The sequence below is a fragment of the Zeus faber genome (genome assembly GCF_960531495.2).
Source record: "Zeus faber genome assembly, chromosome: 2".
In the NCBI taxonomy this organism is placed as follows: domain Eukaryota; kingdom Metazoa; phylum Chordata; class Actinopteri; order Zeiformes; family Zeidae; genus Zeus; species Zeus faber.
In genome coordinates this window covers 46040189-46063677 of record NC_137189.1, presented here as the reverse complement: position 1 = coordinate 46063677, position 23489 = coordinate 46040189, and the positions used below count along the sequence as shown (strand labels likewise).

Sequence of the window (23489 nt, the reverse complement as noted above, 5' to 3'; positions counted from 1 at the left end):
AGGAAGCAGCAAAAGGACAACACCAAACAGCAAACACGGCCGCACACAGGGAACCGGAGCTTGTTTATGCTGAGGAGGAATTGACGTCCGTGTTGGTTTGAACCGACCGTCGGCCCGCTCCGCGCCGAGACAGGAGAGGGGGTTTGAACCCGTGTCCCGCTCAGCATTTTATTACAGAGGACCAGTTACTGAACTATCACCATGTGAAATTATTCTCACTCATTGCAAGATTCTCTATAAATAAACTGCACATTAATATCAATAAAAAGGTTACCTTATATTTGTAAACTCAATTCACAACGACTGTGATCATTTACAATAACATCACCAAACCCGAGTGAGCTGTTCGCGTACACTGTTTTGTCTCGGCATCAAAAAGTAATTGGCAGACTTCGAATTCGACTCCTTGTTTGGAAACCAGGTACTAAAGACATGCACTGTTTTGGGTAACCTCCATCATTTAACCCCCAACTCAAGAACAATGGCCTGATCTGTGTAACCCGAGAGATTCATTTCAAGGAAAATGACCACAGATGATAATAACGACAAAGAATATGGACAAATCAACAGATTGTTTAAGATAATAATAATGTCCACGTTGACCTCATCTGGAAGTAAACGTGGGTTCACCGAGGCTGGATCGCGCTTCTCCGCCCATGCCCGTAAGCCAACGGGCATGGGCGTCGTCCGGAGACGTTTGCGTGGCTGTTTTGCTTATATATACACTTGTACGGTAGCTTTTCTACTTGCGTATAATGTGGTGTGTCCACCGGGGTCAGCGTCACATTTAGTGAACCACAATGTACAGAAAACATAGAATATAAATCTTTTGCTGTTTATTTCCCAAACTTTACCTGAAAACTTTAGAACTCAAAAATATGGTTATGCAAATAGAAATCCGCTTTGGAACCTCATCCGCAAGGCACGCCTTTATCTGCTGTATTGTCTTTTCCGTTTTGAAACCCGCCTCCCGACAGGAAGTTGGTCCATTCAACCAATCAGATTGTTTGACGCGCAGGGCCGTGCAATGCGTTGCTGTTGTTGTCATCTGGGACCTATGCTTACCCATGAGACCCTTTGCTGCGAAGCTCCGCAGAGACGTCTACGTGCATCTTCGCAGAAGCATAAACCAGGCTTAAGTCATAGAGTTGATATCATTTTGGATTCTTGTTATCAGTCTCATATCTCAATATTATATCCATATACTGCCCAGCCGGGTTGCATTAGTGCTGGGCGATATGGCCAAAGAGGTTATCACGATAAAATATCTCATTTGTCCATTCGATAACGATATTTATCAAATATAGAAAATCATATCAATATATATAAAAATGTAATTGCAATTTCTGTAAAAAAAAGTTTGGACTTTTTTTTTTTAATATAAAGAAGATGGTTGCATGCCATGATACATTTACATGATACATACATGATACATTAAAAACACTTATTGGCGGAATGAAGTTGTCCGAAATAAACACCAGTCTTAAAATAAAAATGGGGTAAAAATCAGAAGATAAAATGCTAAACTTTTTTTTTTAATTTTTAATATATATAATGAAGATTGCACAGCAGTCATGATGTATGTAAGAAGTGAACAATAAGTAACAAGTGCAGCTGCTTTAATTAACATTTCACTTAAAGATTAAGAATTAAGAATCTTTATGCAGTGTAAGATGCATAAAGATTCTCCTCACCGTGAGTGTAAGCGGCATCTCACGGTGAGGTCGCAGATCACAACCAACCGAATATCCTTTCACACGGCGCTGCAACATGGCGGCTTTCATGGAAAAGGTGGCCGGCAAACTTGCGGAAAACACAAAAGGCCCTCTCTAGAGCCAGGGTTTGGTTTGTCCGTTCCGGGCTACTGAAGAAGAGACATGGCGGCCTCCGGGGAGCATACCAGCTCCCTATGCACATAAAAAAACGTCTCATTCTAAGGTTACGCCAACACAATGATTCTTATTTTCATGGCATTATACACTAATTATATACATAACGATCTAAGATGGCGCCTCGTACGGTCGCATCGGTGTGTCGGTGCGTGTTGTCTTGTCTTTATTTGTTTTGTTAATTTAGCTTTTTGTGACAATTCGGGAGCTCGTACAACAGAGAAGAGCTCATGAACATCAGGGCTACAACCTATAACCCGATCCCAGGCGCTCCGTTCTCTCTCAGGTTCCAGAACGCGCGCGCGCCCACGACAGACATTAAGATGTTCACCAACAGTAACTGCAGCGGTGGAAGCTACATGAAGCTAACTTCCCAAGACTGAGTAGTCAGAGTAATCTGGCCAAGAAATATCTCCCCATTCCTGCCACAAGTGCCCAGCTGGAGACGGTTTTCAGTACGGGGGGGTAAACATGCCAAAGAGACGGGCCAAGAACTTGTAGACAACTTCGTAGGAAGTTAAAGGTATGTTATTTGTTTGAGAGTATTTTTTTAATTATTCATTTTATTATCATGATTTATAATGTATTATCATTTATTGCATAACATTTTTTATTTTACAAGTTTTTTTTCAGGAACGGCCAACAAGAGAATTTTTTTTTCAATTTGAATTAAAAAGAAAAAATTTGCACAATAATGACAACCAAAGGCGCTGATTTTTATTTTTTTCTTATTCTCGAACAACTGATTTGTTCTGATTTGGTAATCAAATCAGTTTTATGTTAATAAAGAAAATATGTATTTAAATTTTGCCTTGGTCTTTTTAGTTTTTATTAAGAAAAAAAAAAAAAAATCCAAATTCAAATTGAAAATTGTCCATTAGTTTGAAAAAATAAAAAATAAAAATTGAGATTTTATTTTTAGGCCACATTGCCCAACCTTAAGATAGCCTCTGCTCCTCCCTCGCCGGGAGGTGCCCTGGATGAAAAGGAGCGCAGTCACTGTCATGTCAGGTTCACAAAGTGAAGGCACACACGCCCCGGTCTTTAGCGCAAAGGTTCAGATGGTATGACTTTGATTAAACCTCTTATTTTTAAAAGTTTATTTGACTATTATTATTATTATATATGTGTGAAAATTTGTGTTTTATACACAAACTTTAGTCCTTGTTTTATTTATTTTTTAATGTGAAACTTAATTTGAAAAATATAATAAAAATAAATAAGTAAACAAATAACAGGGGGGAAAAAACCCCATATTTGGAGCTGGCCCTCAGAAACAAACAGAGCCGTAGGATCCAATTCCCTTCAAAGAGCCTTAAATCACTACAGCAGACATGCATAGTTGACATGCTCCTCGCTTTTTTCCATGTCTGTGATGTAGCTACGTCACATCCGGCTGTGATTCCGTCGCAGAAGTTATTTTAACTTTGATTATTGATTTGATTATTTTACCTTTATTGCTTTTCTAATTGCATTTACATTTGATTACATTACATTTCTGTTATTTTTGTTGGGCTATGTAAGTACTGAAAAATGGTGAACAATTTTTTTTCACAAAAAGATCTTTGTCATGTGTAAGAAGGTTATATTAAAGGCTGTTTCATAAATTTGTATGATTGAATTTGGGCTCGTTCAAAGATAGTGTGATGAAGGGCTGAAAGACGGAACAGTGAACTGAACAGTTCTGTTGTTTCTTTATAAAGAAGACTTATTTGTTTCCCTGGCACAAAAGGGGGAATAAATGACAACAAAAACAAAATAAAGAAACAAACAAAAACCATCGGTATCGGTCAAATTGTTATTTTTAACATCAGTATCAGCCCAGAATTTCAAACTCGGTACATTCCTACTTATTGCTTATAATTACTAATACAACTCTCGCCGTGTCGGGGCCCCACAACCAGAAAATCTCTGTCTCCCTCTGTAAAGCCGTACCTGTGAGTAGGGACTCCCACAGAGCATAATAGGACCTTTTTAAATGTCGCAAAAAAAACAAACAGGATGTATGGATGTATGTGGCCCTGTTGTCACCTATACATCATCTTTCTCCTTCTCCTTTGAGTTGTTCATTTTGGACGCTGCCAGTCCGTCTCCGTGCAACCTACCCACGAGGGAGGGGGCGGGGCTTCTTTCTATATCGACAAATCTAATTGGTTAGAGGTGAAAGGTCGGCTTTAGATCGTCCACTTGCCTTACGCTTACATTAATGAGCAAATCTGAGCAAGACTATCGAAATTATCGGGCCTATTTTATTTCGACCGAGGAAAAAAATAGTGATAATTATAGTTGTCTTTTATTGTCCAGCATTAAGTTGCATCCTGTATATGCTGTCTGTGTATGTACCTGTGTTCTTTTCATCCTCCTGCTGATCCTCCTTCTTCTGACTGTCAGCCAGGATCTCATCCAGCTCGTCGTCACTGATTGGCTCGTATTCCTCTCCGGCTGACACCACTGATTGGCTGTCCTCTTCCTTCACATCATCCTCTCCTGTGGTGACACATCGCACATACAATTCAGGTATCTTCCATTCTTTTTATCCACAGTGAAATTGTTTCTGATCTGTTTCGAGAACATACTACAGATACAAATAATATATAAAAAAAATGCCTTTTGGCCAACTCTTGGCCTTTTGGCTGACCATTTTCTGTACAGGTACTCCTAACTTAACGACTGAGTTCCGTTCCTACAACAAGGTCGCTAAGCGAATTGGTCGAAAAGCGAGGACCCGCGTTATTTTACACCTGCGTCTCTGCTCCTGGGCGGTGGGGCTCCGCCCGCCACGGCTCCTGTTGCGGCCCTGGGAGTGATCGCATAATGATACTGACCAAACTATTGCCGGCATATCAATGTAGCTGTGATTTTTCCTTCAAATAGATCAACCACTTTGGAGTAAGAGTGTGTTAAGTTGATTATATTTAGATAAAAATCACAACGCTTCTCTGAATTCAGCTGGGTCTTTGGAGGGTTTAAAAAAAAAACCAAAAAAAAAAACGCAGCACATAAAAAGGGTACCATGGGCGTCAGGAGGCAGGTGTTTGGGCACCCTCAGACCCCCTCTGCGCATGCCTGCCTGTGTGTGCAGAGTGGTGCCGCACCGCCTCGCTGTTGCTATGGGACTTAATTGAGTAAAAGCTGGATGTTTTGTGTAAATACTTTACCTGTAAATAATTAATCCTGCCTTTCTGTAACAGGGAGCCACTATTTTCCGACCAGATTTTAATATGACGCAGTGAATTTTTTTTATATTTTATAATTTCTTTTTCCCCCCCATTCATAAGTTATTTTTGCAAAGTTTCATTTTTTGATTACATGTGGACATTTATTTACTCGATTTTTTTAATTAAATAAGTGCACTGCAGAGACAATGCAGACAAAAACATTAGTGTTAAATATATGTAAATACATTTAAGTTTAGCAATTTCGTGTCTTATTTGTTATTATTAAATTGTTGTATTTTATCACATGCAAAAATAATACATGCCATTTGCATTATATATCGGCCACACAGATCTCTAAATATCGGCATCGGCCATTGAAAAACTCATATCGGTCAACCACCAATCTTACCATCCACACTGTCGGCCTTCTCCAGATCCCGCTGCTCCACTATGGGATGGTGGCTGTTGCTTGGTTTCTCGGGCTCCAGGCCAAAGGCCTCCCTGGGTAGTAGTGGCTCATAGTCGCTCCTTTCTGGCCTCATCATCAGGTCACCCCGCAGATCTCCTCGGCCCAGTCCCCTGGGCTCCACGTGGGGTTGCATCTCCATAATCATCATCCTCTCCCTCTCTCTGTCTCCACGGTCTCCAACTCTGTCCCCTCTGGCGTCCCTCTCTCTCTCCCTCTCCCGCTCGTGCAGCTGGAGCAGCCCTTCGGGCAGCAGCCGCTCCCTCTCCCGCAAGTCCCGCTCCCTAGCAAGCGGCTCACGCCCGGGGCGTGCCAGCAGGGGCTCGCGCCCCCGGCCGGGCCACTCTCTGGGCTCTGGCTCCCAGTCTCTCTGCTGCTGGTGCTGGGGGGGCTGCGGCAGGAGGAGGGGTTGCTGCGGCTGGTGCTGGGGGGGCGGCTGCTGCAGTCGCAGGTCCTTCCGGTCACGCTCCCGGTCGAACGGCTCCCTCTCACGCTCGCGGCCATCATAGGATCCGGCGCGGGAGCACGACTGGGCCTGCCGCTCCGAGTCCGGGGAGCTGCGCCGCGAGCTGTGGCTGCGGGAGTCACGACGGTCTGATGTGACAAGAAAAAAAAATATATTTTAGTTAGAGACCACCATGGTCAGTGGGTTTAGTGTTCCACCAGGGCTCTGCACAGGTTTGAGGAACAGAAATAAAATATTACACTAGGAAGAAAAAAGTTAACATAAATGGGGCTTGGCGATCATGAACATCAATGAACATCAAATATCACAATATTTTTGACCGTATACCCCGATATCGATAATAGTATCGATTATGCAGTTTGTGGGTTCAAAGCAAGGGAGGGAGACAGAGAGAGAGAAGGGCAGGATGGTTGCATGGACATATCATGCAGCAAGATGAAATGCATTATGTGTTACATATCCGACCATCATGAAAAATGAAGTGGCCTAAAAAGTAGAAAGCCTAAAATAGTAGCTGCAATAATATTGTTGATTTGCTGACGATTCCACCAGAGTGGATCCGAGAGTTGAAAAAAGAAAAGCGCTGAAGAAAAAAAAAAGGAAAGGGCTGATTATGAGAGGAACGAAGTTCAAGTTTATTTTTATAGCGCTTTTATAAACAAACCAGGTTTTTAACAAAGTTCTTTACAGCAATTGAAGATTCAGATTACAAGGATGGGTGTCAATTTCTCATCCTGACAGCCTATCTGAATACTTGATTATTCGCTCATTCCAGCCAATTATTAACCCATGAAAAATTTTGGAGTTTTCCCCCCATCATCCCTAAACCATAATGAGACAATATTTTGGGGATGACTATAGGAGCTTTCACAAGACATTCACACAGGAGAAATATTTGAGAAGGTGGGGGCATTGTTTAAAATGTCTAGAACAGTCTATGACCCTCAAATGTGTAAAATACTAAGCGTGTTATCAATACTTAGTCGGACACTACAAAAATCAAAGTGGCTTAGTGCGCGCAGCAGTCTGCTTATCACGGGAGGAGAGGAGAGAAGGCTATAGGAGACCTTAGATCAGGTATGGATCGGAACCTGTATCCCTCCATCCGTAAATAGCGCCGTGCATAACGGAGGCACTCCACGCTCCACCCTCATGACTTTATTAACCGGTGGAAAAATTCCTTACCGTGGCAATCCCTAATGACCTTTAAAGGGCAATTCAAAGCGTGCACAAATGGGAACAGGTATTCAGCGTCACCACTTTAACCACGTCTGGTGCTTTTCTCCCCGTCTGGAGAAATCCTCAAAAAGAATAAATAAAATCACTGTAAAGCCCTTTTCCAGGTAATTCTGAAACGGGCTCTCTCTTTCCTTCTTCCCTTGGTTCGGTTCAGATATTGGAGGTGAACATGTCGGGGCAGAGTGCACTCGGACACACCCGTTACCGGGGTTTGGATGGAGGGCCGGGAAAGGAGCGCCTTTCATTTGGGATGATTACACAACTTGATCCTTTTATTAGCGTTCTTTTAACTGAATCTCCGCACTGCACCCGGTGAGACTCGGTGCTCCGTCCTGGGCCGTGTTTCCAAAGACGGAAAATTACTTATTTTACGTCCCTCGGTTTGCCGGTTGCGTCTATATATTGCGAATATATCGGCAATCACTGGTTGTTGGGCTAACGGTGGCCGGTGGGAAAATTTGACATATCCCCCAACCCTACCCTAAAGATGACATTTAACTATTTGATGATATTCAGATAACCACAATCCCAGAGGATATCTAGTGTCACTCATTTTGAAATATCACCTAGCCTTTTAAGTAATTATATTTCATTACACCAGAAGAGAAGAAGAGAATTCATCTCATGTCTACATTACAGGTTTTTAACGTAAATTTTTTTTTTGGGGGGGGGGTGTCTACCTGAGGATGTGCTGCGACTCGGCTCCCCCCTCCTTAGCTGGTCGATGCGGGACTTCCTCTCTGCCCCTGGGGGATCAGACACCACCGGCCTCTCTCTTTCACGCTCTCTCTCCCTCTCTCGGTCCCTGTCGCGGGAGTTGGACCCTTGCAGCCGGCCCCGACGGGACCGAGGACCCTGGGGGTCCTCGCGGTGCGCTGACTCGTTGGAGGGCGACCGCAGGCCTCGCCGGGAGGATGCGCGGCTCTGGTTGCTGCCCAGGCTGCTGCTGCGGGCGGCCTCTGGCGGGGGCTTGCGGAGCAGCGGCTGGGACATCAAGGGCTGGGGGGTCAGCGTCTGGAGCAGCATGTGGGGGTCTTGGGGCAGCAGGGGGGCAATGAGCAGGGGGGCTCCTCTCTCCCGGTCCCTGCCTCCCCTGGAGGCTCCTCCTCTGCGGAGCGGCTCAGCGGGGACCCTCTCTGCGGGAGCAACAGCCGCTCTTGCCGTCTCTCTCCCACCTCTTCTCTCTGTGACTTCCTCGTCCGACCAGTCGCTGAAGTTGGCATCCATCTTGGGCAGCGGCGTGGGCTCGGCATTGCCTCCCGTGGCGCGCGGGTCCGGTCTCATAGAAGGTGGGGGCGTTCGGGGGCCACGTTTCCTCTTGCCAGGGGGTTGATGGGCGGAGGCCGTTCCCTCCTCAGACACGTCTGACTCTCCCCCACGCGAGCGTTTCCTCTTCTTCTCTAGTGCCTTCTTCTTGCCTCCTTTCCGGGGGGAGTGCAGGGGCGGGGGGCTGTCGGCGGGGATGCTGGATGGGGGCTCAGGGTTAAAGCGCTCCCCGTTTGTAGCCAGGCCGCCTCCACCCACGGCCTCTTCGTCCTTGCGGCCTTTTTTCGTGCCCTTCCTCTGGGACTTTGTCTTCTTCTTGCCCTCCTCCTGGAACTGGGAGGCGCTGGCTTCTCGGTCCTCTGTGCCGGCAACCAGGACTGCTGGAGGAGGGGGGGGGCTGGGCTCCCGCTGCTCTCGGGTTCTGCTGCGGGAGTCGGACAGGTTGGTGTCCGAGAGGTGCTCCACCCGCCTCTCTCCACCCCTGACTCTCTCGACACGGGGCTCTGGGTCCTCGTGGCGGCTGCGGCCATCCCTCTTGTCCATCACTCCTCCACTCCGCCGTTCTTCCTCCTTCCAGCGGCTGGGCTTGTCATCAGAAGACGAGGCCGCGGGCGGAGAGCGCAGGAGGGGCTCGTGGGGCCGCACCACCTGGCTCAGAAGGCGGTGCTTGTCCCCACCTACAGACACACAGCCACAGCGTGGGAAATCACTTATAGAATAATTCACTGAATTACTGCAAATAGAGAAAAAAACTAAGCACAATAATAACACATTCATGTTTTGAAATCATTTACAAAGGTTCATCATTTGAACCTACATCCTCCACATGCCATTACTGCGTTTTTGAAAACTTCCCCTTTTATTATTAATCAACTCAAGTGAATCTAGAGTGATTGTGGTGACATGAAGTCACATTTGAACATTATTCTGAATGAACATTTACCTCATTAACAAATTAAGTTCCTTGACTTGTGCCATATCTAGCTTTTGTTAATTCCATTTGAAAAGGCTGAAATCAGGAGATCATCGTGTTTGCACCAAATTGTCAAACAAGGATAAATAATGAATAGCCATCATTAATAAAATGGTCAGGGTTCGTGTAAATGTGTGTGCTGACTGGTACATTGGCTGCAGAAGTGAGGATTTGCGTTGGCACCGTCTGCAGGTGGGGAGAGCCGGCACTGGCAACCGAAAAGGGGATGAAAACCCGATTTGACAAGGGCCGGGCCCTACAACCCCTGTATTTAATTTGTTAAAACACGGTGATATAAACATTCATATTTAAGTGAAGTCATAATGGGAAAATGTCCCGCCTCTATACAATCCTCAGTATTATTGTCCTGCACAATTTAACATTTTCAAGAGGTAGGACTTTTAGCAACCACACGTCGTGCTTACGCCTTTTTCAAGTTCAACTCTATTCAAACAACCTGGGTAAGGTGTTTACAAGACCACATTACCAGCAGTACAAGGGACAACAAATATTTGAGATTTCCTTCCCATGACAACGCAATTATATACATGATGGACAAGGTAAATCTTGGCACGCATGATATCCATTCAAATTCACGTGGAATTCCAATTAAGAGGTGCAAGTTTGTAGCATAAGGGTGCATTTCCTATCACTTTGAGGTGTGTCCCTTTAAAAAGCTGTCCCTACTGTCAGGTGGAGGCAGACACACTGGGCTGGGGAGGAGGGGCTGAGGGTGGAGCTTGGGTTGCCCTCGTCCGACCGGTCGCTCACTTTTCTCGTCCCCGCTGTTGTAGCTGTCGCTGTCTCCCGGGCTGATGTCACGTACTGCCCGCTTGGGTGAGGGCCGTGGACTGGGGCTGCTCTCCACCCTATGCCTCTTACGGCTAGGGAAAAGAAGTACACGAAGGACAGGAGGGAGAAAAGCACAATTTAATATGGATTCTAAGTTCAAAGAGCATTACATATACTAAAACTCATATATTCTACTATGCACTAGTAGAATTCTGAACGGCTGAATTGCTCCTCCACTTTCGCCGCAGAATGAAGACCCATCTGACACAAGACTTGCATCCGTCTGTCTATCCCATGAGGATCGAATCCCCCTTTTATTTTATAACATGAAAAAATGATTCTGACTCCACCATTGAATGAGTGCTACTTATTCCTAGAGAAGGTTTAGCTGTGTCTGTGAGTGATTTGATAAGACAGAATGTTCTCTATGTAATCTGCAAATTGCTTTGGACAAAAGCGTAATATAATAAGATATAATAAGAATATTAGCACTACTAGTTATTATATATTACTATTATTACACTAATAGTACACTATTACGCACTATTTCCGGTATACATATCTAACACTGTATTTCACTTAAGGGTCGGCCATTGTATTTTAAAATGTCTACATGTATTTGACCACAAATCTGGAAGGTTTCCTCAGACTATAATCACACTATCACAGGGTATCAGAGAGTTACATTTAACAACACATTTTTATTAAATATTCAATAACATATTGCAGGTAAGTACTATATATTTGGTTCGACAGAAAAAAGGGTAGATGATGAACTACAAGATTCTACGACCTGTATAAGAGTTTCCTTTAGGTGAGATAACAAATTTAACCATTACTTTTTTTTTTCCCCTACAGAGGTTTAGACAGTTAAGTAAGTACAAGTATTTTCTCATATTTCTCTCCACAGGTGAGTATTGGGTTGGGTAAATCGAGAGCAGGTAGGTGTAGCAGGTCACTATAAAGGTAAGTGGCGAGCTCAGGAATTTTTTTAAGATCAGAAAGGCTGACTGATGCAGAAGAAGTTGACAAATTTCGACAAAAATAAATAAATGGATAAATTAGTCAAAGTGTTCATGTTGACGTTAAGGCTATCTAATGACTTTTAAGGCCTAATATTCGTCAAACTGAATTGAAAACTATTTAAAGGACCTGCAGACACCCGCCATCAGATTCCCCCACCTTCCAGATTCCACATCCCTGGTGTGGAACTGGACTTCTGGACAGAATGATACATGCCTGGCCTTGCGATCCTCGTGGGGCTCTCGTGCCGGACGCTCCTCCCTCTGGTCCTCCCGCCGCTCCCTCCTCTCCTCTCTCCCCTTCTCCCGCTCCTCCCACTCCCGCTGGCGCTCCCTCTCCCGCTGCTCCCTCTCCCGCTGCTCCCGCTCCCTCTCCCGCTCCTTCCTCTCCCTCTCTCGCTCCTCCCTCTCCCTCTCCCGCTCTCGCTCCTCCCTCTCCCTCTCCCGATCCCTCTCCTCGCGCTCCCGCTCCCTCTCTCGCTCCCTCTCCCTCTCTCGCTCCCTCTCCCTCTCTCGCTCCCTCTCCCTCTCCCGGGTCCGCTCTCTCTCGGCCTCCCTCTCCTTTTCTCTCTCGCGCTCCCTCTCACGCTCCTTCTCCCTCTCTCGCTCCCTGTCTCGGGCCCTGTCCTCGCCCCCCCTGTCCGTCCTGCGGTCGTCTCTCCTCTCGTCTCTCCTCTCCTCTCTCTCTGACTCTTGGTGTCTGCTTGGAGACGCTGCTCGTGGATCTGGGAACACACAAAGTATTTGGGGTAAGATTGAAGTCCTCACAACGCCCTTAAAGGGCAGTGTTTTTTCCCTATATATTTTTTTTTAGTGGTCAACGACCAACAAGGATTTCAGTTGATTAGTTGCCCAGCCGTGACGTCATCACCCCCAACATATAGACCATTAACCGCACGTAATTACTAGGGATGCAATGGTACACGGAATGTTATCGAACCATTCGGTAAGCCCCTTACGGTTCAATACGCACACGTGAACCGCTGATATAGCGATAATAATCGATCGGCAACACCTCACCTGACGTTGCCGCAGTAGCAGACGAGCAAATGTCGTTAATAATCAATCCAATGAGAAATGTCATTCCGCCATGTTTGTTTACACTCGCTTCTGTCGTTCATCTACTTTGCCTTTCAGTTTAATGCTTTGGTGCCGAGGTTGCAAACGACTTGGCATCACAGTAGTAGAACCGTGGTAAGAAAGCTTCATCCCACTCAATGTGGACAATTTGTTCTCAGCTCGAGTAAAATAATGCCACACTTTGCTCTGTCTCGCAGCCATCTTTCTCTCATACAAGCACGTTCTCCTGTGTGCTACACTTATTAGAGTCCAGGCGGAGGATCTCATGAAACGTGTTCTACACTTAAAAAATTAAAATAAAAAATCGACGGAAAGAATCAATAGTTGATGTCACTGGCCGAGTCAACTGATCGATTAGTCAGCTAATCACGCCCATCCCTAATTTTGTTTCGGTAAAAGTATTCCCAAAGATAGGCATTCCACATGCACCAATAACTGACAGATTCCCTCAGAGATATTAAAGTTGCATATTATTTGCATAGGATTCCCTTAATAAAACTTTATAAATGCAAGTTTTTTATTAATTGAAAATGTCATTGCATTTAAGTAAATTAACACAACAGTTTGGTGATACAAGGTAATTCTTCACCTCATATTTAAGTTAGGCAGGCATTTCCGTTGCTCATTACTGTGCACAAATGTACTGTATGTACATTATTTCGCACAAGCAACCTCCGCTGCTACCTCAACCTCAACCTAGGGGAAACACCAAAGAGACACTACACTTCTTTGGGAAAAATCGCTTTTTGTCTATCTTATCCAGATTTATGTCATCATAAAGATACAAGATGGATCACTTAAATAATGCTTTTAAGATGCTGGAAGGTGTATTCCTGCCAATTTCACAGGCCTTGTATTGAGCTAACAGATTAGCATGCCGTCTGTCACTATCTCTGTACTGGACACAGGAAAGAAATTGGTGTTGACGTTCTCATCTGAATAAGTTAGAATTTCCCCAAAATATAGAGTATCTCTTCAAACTGTTTTCATTTGTGAAAGGATGCATAGCCGATTTACATATTAACCAATAGGCACAAAAATAAATTTGAAGCAAAACACTTAAACACACACCTCGCTCTCGAATGTCTCGGCGGTCCCGCTCAGCGTGCCCCCCGCCTCGTCGGTCATACGAGTCACTGCGGGCCTGCTCTCCTCTTCGGTCACCCTCGTAGCGGTCCCTCTCCGGGGCCCGCTCTGTAGCCCTGTCGGTAGGCCTGTCTGCAGCCGCACGGTCGCTGCTCCTCTCGGCGCTCCTCTCACGGACTGAGCTGCCCCGGGGCTCCCAGCTGTCATGGCTACTCTCCAGCTGAGAGCCTCTGCTGTTTCTGTTGGAGTCTGATTATTTTCATAAAATGTTAATGTTATGAAATATTGTCATCAGAAAATACTGTTCAAAATACTATACTATTAACGTGTGATGGAACAAATGGAGTCGAGGTTAGTTAACTTGAATATTCATTCAAATAATTGATACAGGTGCTGTATGTGTCTTTGGTTTCCTGGGTCAATGTGAAGTTGGGGTTTTTTGGGGGGGAAAACTTAGCTATTTGCCACCACATTGACACTCCCTGGAAGAGGGGATATTTTATCTGAATGTGACCTTCTTGTCCAAATGTAAGATAAAAACTAAAAACTACTTTGATGAAGAACTAGATCCATACAAATTGATGGAAATTAACAGCATAAAACAATTCTTAAACCTGAAATGCTCAAATCTTATTTTCCATATATTATATGTTTTTTTTTTGTTTTTATATATATATATATATATATATATATATATATATATATATATATATATATATATATATATACCAAAGTTTTAGATCACTGAGTCCAACCTGAGTGAACCGCAATGATCCAAAAGAAAAAAAAAGGGTTTAGGTTACTGGCATTTTCCAGGAGCTGTAGAAAAACAGCTTGTATGCAGGTGCAGGCTGATGGTCGCTGCAGTATGTTAGTTAAAGGTTATAGCAGGATCTACTTCCTGTCCTTACTTTTATCGGCGGTCTCCGCGGCGCGGCCTCTCCCTCGTCCGTTCCTCTCAGCTCTGCTGTCTGTTCTGATGTCCCCTCGCGCCTCACCCTTCGCGTCGCCTCTCCCGCCATCCTCTCGGCCGCTGGCCCTGCTGTAGGCCCTCTCTTCCTGGGCGAGCTCCTCCTTCCTGTGGGTGTCTGCCCTCTCCCTCTCTCGCTCCTTCTCCCGCTCCCTGTCTTTCTCTCTATCCTTGTCCCTATCCCTCTCCCGCTCGCGGTCTCGAGAGCGCTCCACGGAGTCTCGAGCCGAGCGCGAGTCCACTCTGGTCTCCCTGGACTCCTTGGGGTCCCGGCTTTCCCGCTGGTCTCGGGATTCACGGGTCACCTCCCTGCCTCGGTCGCGGCCATCACGGCGCTCGCGGGCCTCCTTTGCCTCCCTGTCGTCCCGGCTGTCCCGCGTCGAGGTCTGCTCCATCTCGTAATCCCTGTCGTCACGGCCGCTCTCCTTATCTCTCTTAGAGCGGCTCTCTGCTTGGAGGAGAGAAATAATTCAAGAAAAGAACATAGAAACAGCATGAGAGATCCTTCTTAGATCCCCTTGCTTTTGATTTATTCAGTGCACTTACATTCACTTGATAAGTCGATCACAATTGGGTTATGGCAATATTCCAAATATTACAACCGTCATAAACACCTTACCCAGATTGTTTGAATTGAGTTCAACTTGAAAAAGGCGCAACCACGACATGATTAACAGACCTGGATTTATGTGTGAAAGGGCAACACCGGACAATGTCTGGACTTGATTGTCTGGCGAGTCCGTAACCGGCAAGTCCGTAACCGGCAAGTCCATTGGCGGTTGTTTTTTTTTGGGCGATTTTTTTCCTTTTATTTTGCTAACTTAATCTGTAAGGCGCAACCGCTTGGTGCATTCCTCCCCTTCTGGAGAAATCCTCTAAAAGAAGAAATAAATCACCGTAAACCCCATTTGCAGGTTATTCTGAAATGGGCTCTCTCTTTCTCTGGTTCAGTTCAGCTCAGTTCAGATATTGGAGGAACAACGCGGCGGTGTCAGTGACCGGGCAGTGACGGAGAAAGTGTTCCCATTATGCACGGTTGAGCACGTTTTCTTTTTGGCCCTGTCCATTTACAATAAATACATCTACGATATAAACACTATCTGTTTTCTTTGGAGAGACGCTGAACCTTTAAGCTGGATCACAGAGAACGGCTCACAAGTTGCGTGTGGGCAGAGAGCAACACAGAGAGCTGTGCCCTGTTCCTCCAAATAAAACAGTTAAAAACAGTTTGGGTCGGGGCACGGAGAAACGGGGTAAGACTCGGAGACTCGATAAAATTATTTTCACTCCGCATACCATGGAGAGGGGATGATCGCAGATCACAGTCGCAGAGAAAGTGTTCCCATTAAGCACAGTATCGTTCCATACCGTTCCACTGTTCTGGCGTGCCGATCGCAGGCAACCCATCACTAGCGCGCATCGTCGGGGCCGTCGGAGCTGCAACTTAATCACCATCCGCGCCGCCACGCATAAATCCTCTATCTGCCTCCTCATTGCAGCGCTACGCGCGTACGTCCGCATACTGTACATCCTCCGTCCGTAGCGGCCGATATTTCAATACTGTGAAAATATCGCAATATTCAATATCATCCCATATCGGCCCACGTATACCGACAAATTACTTATTTTACGTCCATCGGCTTGCCGGTTGTGTCCAGTTTAGTAAAGCAGCGCAGAGCTTATTGACTGTGCGCATCGGGGCCACATTATAATAAGTTCAATATAGACCCCCTGGGATGATTCCAACCGTTAAATAAATATATTTTTCTAAGGCTCTGTAAACATTTTTGTCATTAAAAAGTAGGGATGTACCGATTGTGAAATTCTGGGCTGATACCAATGTTTAAAATAACAACTTGGCAGACAGCTGATGCCGATATTGATGTTTTCCGAATTCCCCTAAACGCAGCATCACTTCCTGCTTGGAGTGCTGCAAAGGGCCGTGTCCGCGTCTTCTAAAATTGGTCACGGGCGGTGTCATTCTCTCGGACAAATAAAAATAAATAAATAAAAATGGGTCGCCAAATATACTTTTGCAGCTGTTAATATACCTGCGCAGCCTGACCAGGTAAAGTCTATGTGTGGGAAATACTGGATAAATAACGGCCACTGCCATCAGTGAACGTCATCTTATTTGCCGATACGCTGATGGCAGTCAACAAGGCAAATATAGGCCGATACCGATGTACAGCCGATAAATCGTTGCATCCCTATTAGAAAGGCTTATTAATTTAACACAAAGTTGCAAAATGGTTACATTGCAGATTTCCAGGGATCTGATTGGGTAACCCGTTACCGTCTCTGCGTTCGTGTCTCCGCTCCTGGGCAGCGGGGCTCCGCTCGCCACGGCTCCTCTCGCGGCCCTGTGAGTGATTCCGGCTGGGGCTGGACCTGTCCAAGCGGCGGTGAGGGGAGGAGGAGGATGGAGGAGAACGGGAGCGCCTGGAGCCCAGAGGGGAGGAGCCTGAGGTGGCCAAAGGCTCCCGGTGGTAGCCGGGGGAGATGGAGCGCCGCCGGCGAGGCGATGGGGAGTGCCTCTGGGCGGAGGAACCCGAGTGGGAGGAGGGGGAGTGGTGGCGGGGAGGGGTGGGGGTGCGGTGGTGGTGCGGGGGAGAGGGAGACCTGCGACGACAAAGACAAGGCTTGTTAAGAGGGAGGCAGTTACAGCGCCCTGTCCTTCCTTTAACATACAGTGCTGCTTGAAAGTTTGTGAACCCCCCAGTCATGGTCACTGTTTTTGTGAAAAACATTAAAATAACGTTATTAAACATACATCCAAATCCCAATTTGTAAAGCACACCTTCCAAACAATGGACACATACAAAAAGAGATATATATTTTCATTATTTAATTCAACAAAGGTGGTTTATTTCACACAAACTGAAATTTTAACATGTGCAAAAGTATGTGAACCCTTTTATTAGTAGCTTGTTGCTCCTCCTTTCGCAGCCATTACATCAACCAAACGTCTTCTGTAACAACTAACCAATCTCTCGCATCTGCTTATGGGGATTTTTGCCCACTCATCCTTGCAGAACCCAGGCAGCTGAGAGGTTGGAGGGACATCTGGTATGTACCAACTTCTTCAGGTCTTGCCACAACATTTCAGTTGGATTAAGGTCTGGGCCAATCCAGAGTGCGAATCCTCTTTCTCTGAAGCCATTCCTTTGTAGTTTTGCTGGAATGCTTTGGGTCATTGTCTTGTTGCATAATCCATTTTCGTCCCAGCTTCTACTCCCTGACTGATGGCAAGAGATTCTGGTCAAAAACTTGATACGCCTGAGAATACATGGTTCCTTGGATAATATGGCGTTGTCCAGGTCCAGAAGCAGAAAAGCAGCCCCAGACCTTCACATTTCCACTACCATGTCTCACTGTTGGGAGGAGGGTCTTTTGTTCATATGCAGTGTTTCTCCAAACACGGTGGTTTTGTTTGTGACCAATAATTCCATTTTGGACTCATCTGTCCAGAGAATGGACTTCCAGAAGGCCTCTGGTTTGTCCAAGTGCTCTCTGGCAAAGTTGAAACGGGCAGCTTTGTTATTTTTTGAGAGCAGAGGCTTCCTTCTAGCAACCCTCCCATGAATGTCATGGCTATTCAATTTTCGTCCGATTGTAGACGCATGCACATTTTTCCCAGATGCTACCAGAGAGGTCTGCAACTCTCTAGAGGTGATGTGTGGGTAGGCCTTTACCTGATTTATTATTGTTCTGGTGCTTCTTGGTGATAGTTTTGATGGGCGTCCACTTCTAGGCAGAGTTGGTGTCATGGTGAAGGCTCCATTTGTAAATTATTTGTCTTACAGTGGATGGATGGAGCTGGAATCTTTTGGAGATGGTCTTATAGCCCTCCCCAGACTGATGGGCTGTCACTACTCTCTTCTTCATGTCCTCGGATATCTCCTTTCCTCTCGGCATTGTTGATTTGTATGGGACTACAGTGGTTGGGTTGGTTTCCTCTCTCTTTCAATTAGTGCAGGCAAAATCCTTTCCCAAGGATGTCTCATTTCATTGGTCTGCTTAAATGATTAATTTAGCAGCCAAATGTGTTTGACCTGAGTCTGTTATCTGCTTGACTTAACCAATGCAGCTGGGGGTTCACTTACTTTTGCACATACACTAATTCCATGTTTCATGTAGTTTTAGGGCTACTTAAACAAGTCACACTAAAGAAGTACATGCAATTGATAAACATATATCTGACATTTCATACATAAAAACTGGTGATGATAAAATGAGGAAATCATGGTAAAACAACAGAAACATCTAAACTGCTCAAGGGGTTCACATACTTTCAAGCAGCACTGTATATAAATACATGTAAATGCAGATGCTGTCGGATGGAAATTTTGACCAAGTATTTCAATCATATTTTTCCAAGAATAACGACATGTACATGGTTTATTACATGTATCTAGAGCTGTGACAGTTATTACATTATCGCCTGAGCACAATTAATTGAGCAGACCATGATCATTTTGTGAAATCCGCCATGTGTTTTCATCGCAAATTCAGGGGAATCTTAAACCAATGTCAGAAATTTCACAATAAATGGAACACATTTGGTTGAAATTTACTGTCAACCTATTTTTTTCTGATCCAATGTTCAATGCCAATAAATGGCTCTTCTGCAAAAGGTAGACATGCTTTATTGCACTATTATACCTGTACTATGATGTGACAAAAAAAATCTAATAATGAATAATAATGAAACTAAAATTGTTAATCACAATTATTTGTATGAGCTAAAATGTCATCATTGTGATAGATCTAAACACAAACATCGATCAGTCACAACATTAAAACCACTGACAGGTAAAGTGAATAACATTGATCATCTGGTTTCAATGGCACCTGTCAAGGGGTGGGATATATAAGGCAGCAAGTGAACAGTCAGTTCTTGAAGTTGATGTGTTGGAAGCATGAAAAAGGGGAAAGCGTAAGGATCTGAGCGACTTGGACAAGAGCCAAAGTGTGATGGCTAGACGACTTTGTCAGAGTATCTCCGAAACGGCAGATCTTGTGGGGTGTTCCCGGTATGCAGTGGTTAGTACCTACCAAACGTGGTCCAAGAAAGGACAACCGGTGAACCAGCGACAGGGTCATGGGTGCACAAGGCTCAACGATGCGCATGGGGAGCGAAGGCTAGCCCGTCCGGTACAATCCCACAGAAGAGCTACTGTAGCACAAATTTCTAAAATTTGATACAGTGCAACACAACCTGCTATGTATGTGGCTGCATAGCCGCAGACCGAAGAAGAGTAATGGAAGAAGGTGGCCTGGTCTGATGAATCACGTTTTCTTTTACATCATGTGGATGGCTGGGTGCGTGTGCGTTGTTTACCTGGGGAAGAGATGGCACTAGGATGCCCTATGGGAGGAAGGCAAGCCGGTGGAGGCAGTGTTCTGGGCAATGTTCTGCTGGGAAACCTTGGGTCTTGGCATTCACGTGGATGTTACTTTGACACACACCATCTACCTAAACATTGTCGCAGACCCAGTAAACCCCTTCATGGCAACCCTAACCCTGATGGTAGTGGCCTCTTCCGGCAGAATAATACGCCCTGCCACACTGCAAAATATGTTCAGGAATGGTTTGAGGAACATGAAAAAGAGTTCAACTTGTTAACTTGGCCTCCAAACTCCTCAGATCTCAATCCGATGGAGCATCTGTGGGATGTGCTGGAACAACAAGCCCAAGTCCATGGGTGCCCCACCTACCAACTTACAGGTCTTCAAGAATCTGCTGCTAATTCTTGGTGCCAGATACCACAGGACACCTTCAGAGGTCTTGTGGAGTTCATGCCTCCACGGGTCAGAGCTGTTTTGGCAGCATGAGGGCGACCTACACAATATAGGCAGGTGGTTTTAATGTTGTGGCTGATTGGTTGTCCAGCCCATCAATGGTATACTGAGTCAAGTCCTGAACAGAAATTATCTGGTTTGCTAACCAGCCGGGAAATAATTTAAAACTGACCTGCGAGGAGGGGAGGCTGGTGGAGGGAGCTTGTGGGATGTGGCTTTGGGGGAAGGGGATTTCTTTTTGGTTGGAGGGGAAGGGTCCCTCATGGGAGACGACACACTACCGGAACGCTCCTCTGATGTCACTGAACGCTTGGCCTTGTGGGAGCTGTCCGAGCGGTCCCTGCAGGAGGGTCCAGTTCATTAAGATAAAAACTAATTAATTATTAAAATAAATAGAAAAATAAATGATCACAAAACGTGAAAAGATGCTGACCATTTTCATGATGACATGGTTAGGGTTGGTGTCATTTTATGAAGTTAATTAATTTCCCGCTCTCCCGCTGTATTTTATAGAGAGACATCCAATGTTTTCTGAGTCAGAGGTGGTGTGGCTATGTGGGCACCGCAGCGGTGTGTGCGTGACTGAGAGAAGAGAGAGCGAGGAAGACCAGCTATTACCAGTATATCGATAGGGCGGGAAATTAGTATTGAAAGAGTTTCAAATATTCAGAATCGATATGTATAGAAAAATCGATGTTTTTGGCAACACTAGTCTGCAGACAATTTTTTGTTTATCGGCCTCGCGCAGGCATTGGCCGATGCCGAATATCTATTAACAACTATAAAGTGCGCAAATATCGGCTCAATTAATCGGCAACAGATCAAACCCTTGAATTTAAAAACGTCTCGGTTGAGAAATGTAAATATAGTGCTTTTTATCCAGAAAATCTGCAGCTCCCCTGTTTACTTGGATTTGTTTACAGGCCAGTCTTGCCTGTTCCAATATGAAGGAGACGTTGGAGTAGGATTATTTCGGTTTTCAAACCAGACACAACCGGCATGCCGAAGGACGTATCTGTGTAGTTTTTAATTCACATCCGGTTCAGCGTGGCGCTGCACGAATAGAACTACAACTAGCAGTAGCTCTACGGGGCCGCATATTATATACGTCTAAATCATGATGTCTTATTCTGAGGACAAACACAGCTGAATGGCTGCATCAAGCCTTGTCTTGACGGTTTGCCCAACTCCAACTGCCAGGTCCTTTTCGCGCATTGAGCTTTACAGGTTAATTATTTGCCGATATGTAATTCTCGAGGAGGCAAGGCAAACCATTACATTTGCAAAATAAAACTGCGGGTTCATGGTCCAGTGCAAGCCATGGAATGGAATTTGGATAGGCACGTGGATCGGCGACGTCAGTCCAATATCTGATGAGTGATTATTGGGTCGGATCTCTAATTTCATATATTAAAAAAAAAAAAAAAAAAAAATTTATTATATCAATATTGTGCTGAAGAGTTTAGGTTGAGATTAAGGTTTTATATAGTCTCATTAATAATTTTCAGATTTTTGGAATGTTTGTCAGTAAAATCGCTATAACAACCCTAACCCCTAACCCTTACAAAAATCCATGTTCCCATTTTAAGTTTGTTTTCTCACCAAATTGTTAAAATCTTCTAAAAGAGAAAATATTTCAAAAACAACAATGGTCAGGGGTAATGCAAAATGTGTGGGCTACTAAACGGGTTGAAACTCAATGTGACACTAACATCTGTTTGGCATTGTGTTTGAGGGTTTGATTGGCTGCAAGCCACACTACCTGCGCCTTTCCTTTTTCTCCTTGTGTTTCTCGGTGTCTCCCCCCCGGTCCTTCCCCTCCTTGGGCTTTTCCTCAGACTTCTCCTTGTTCTTGTGCTTGCCTTTGTGTTTCTTCCCCATCACAGGGGCGTCCATGGGGGCAGGGGGAGGGGGGCTGGGGGTGCGTGGGCCTTTCTTCTTACCGTGGCCCCCTTTTGATGACCTGGAATAAGACAGGGTGGCACATAACCATCAGGCTACTGTCAAGTGGTACCAAAACATTCTCCCTCCAGGTTAGTCCTACCTAGTCGAGTCTAAAACAGGGGATGAAACGGACAACTTCTTCTCCTTCTTCCCGGAGGCGGAAGTCTTGGCGCCACTTTTGTGTTTGGGAGACCCGCTGGACTTCCTGGATGACGGTGAACCCTTAGAGCTCGATCGGTCCGGTGAGGGCTGCAGAGAAGATGAGAACACAGGGAGAGATGTAAATCAAAGCGTATGTATAATTCACTATTTGAGCCCCTTTTCCGACCAGGTACAGCAGCTAAATGGAAACCATTTAGGCCCAGAACATTCTGCAGACCTGCCAACCTTGGGAAAATATTTGGAGTACCATAACAGTGTAACAGGGAGTCTCCGTGGCATTTGAGTTGCTGCAGCTAAATGACTCCATGAGTTATTCACACAGTAGCCGCCTCATAACGAGGCGAATCATATCGTACGCAAGCTACTACAGCTAACTATATACAGTATACTAATTTATCTCATTAGGATTTACCCCTTGAAATGCATCATCTCGTAAAGTTCCCGAACATGTTTACCAACTAGAGATGCACAGACTGCAATTTCCTTGGCCAATTCAGATCCCGGATTTTTTAAAAGTCTGACCCTGCCAATTCCAATTTCTGATCTGCTGTACGTCAACAACCAATACACTGTGTGATCTGATAACACTGACAGACTACTGCCGCAATTTTCAGTTACCACAATAGGGAGATTGATTTTGACACTGTGTTTATTATTCACAATGGAACAATAATAGAACATGAAACTGTCACTGAGTTCCAATAAAATAGAATATGGGAATGTCACCAAGTTTCAGTATAATGCCACGTGTAACTCACTGAGTTTTAGTAGAACACAACATAACTAACATGCAAATGTCCAGTTCAAACTTTAAATCAAAGTCTTTCACTTTAAGTGCAAATATACATTAATATTATATTTATATGCTACTTGCCAGCCCAAAATAAATTGCATTCATTACAAAAAATAAACAAATAAAATAAATGGCCGACTCTTGTCACTTTCGTTCGCTGGAAGTCCTCCTTCCCTCACCGTGCATTAAACCAACTGAATCAAATCCAACGACTCATTTTACTGAGTGACTCGTCAAGAACCGAGTCTCAAAAAAGAGTCAAACTTTTCATCATGAGTGGAGTTCGCTGTGACAGCGGAAGAAGCGCAGTCTGCTATTGTCAGGCGATAGATCATTTATCAAATCTTCTTTGTTTACCTTGAAGTACCTCCAAACAGC

General features: G+C 44.9%; 1 protein-coding gene across 1 annotated transcript in view; it reads right to left on the bottom strand.

Moving 5' to 3' along the window:
- zc3h13 (zinc finger CCCH-type containing 13) overlaps positions 1–23489 on the bottom strand; it is a 30973-nt gene that overhangs the window by 2815 nt on the left and 4669 nt on the right. The window contains exons 7-17 of the mRNA XM_080021664.1: positions 22257–22405; positions 21975–22175; positions 20385–20552; positions 16704–17029; positions 14349–14855; positions 13423–13686; positions 11489–11996; positions 10145–10341; positions 7899–9161; positions 5457–6107; positions 4233–4376 (exon numbers count right to left, since the gene is read on the bottom strand). Of these exons, the coding sequence (XP_079877790.1) occupies positions 4233–4376; positions 5457–6107; positions 7899–9161; positions 10145–10341; positions 11489–11996; positions 13423–13686; positions 14349–14855; positions 16704–17029; positions 20385–20552; positions 21975–22175; positions 22257–22405 (4378 nt within the window). The remainder of the gene's footprint in view (positions 1–4232; positions 4377–5456; positions 6108–7898; positions 9162–10144; positions 10342–11488; positions 11997–13422; positions 13687–14348; positions 14856–16703; positions 17030–20384; positions 20553–21974; positions 22176–22256; positions 22406–23489) is intronic.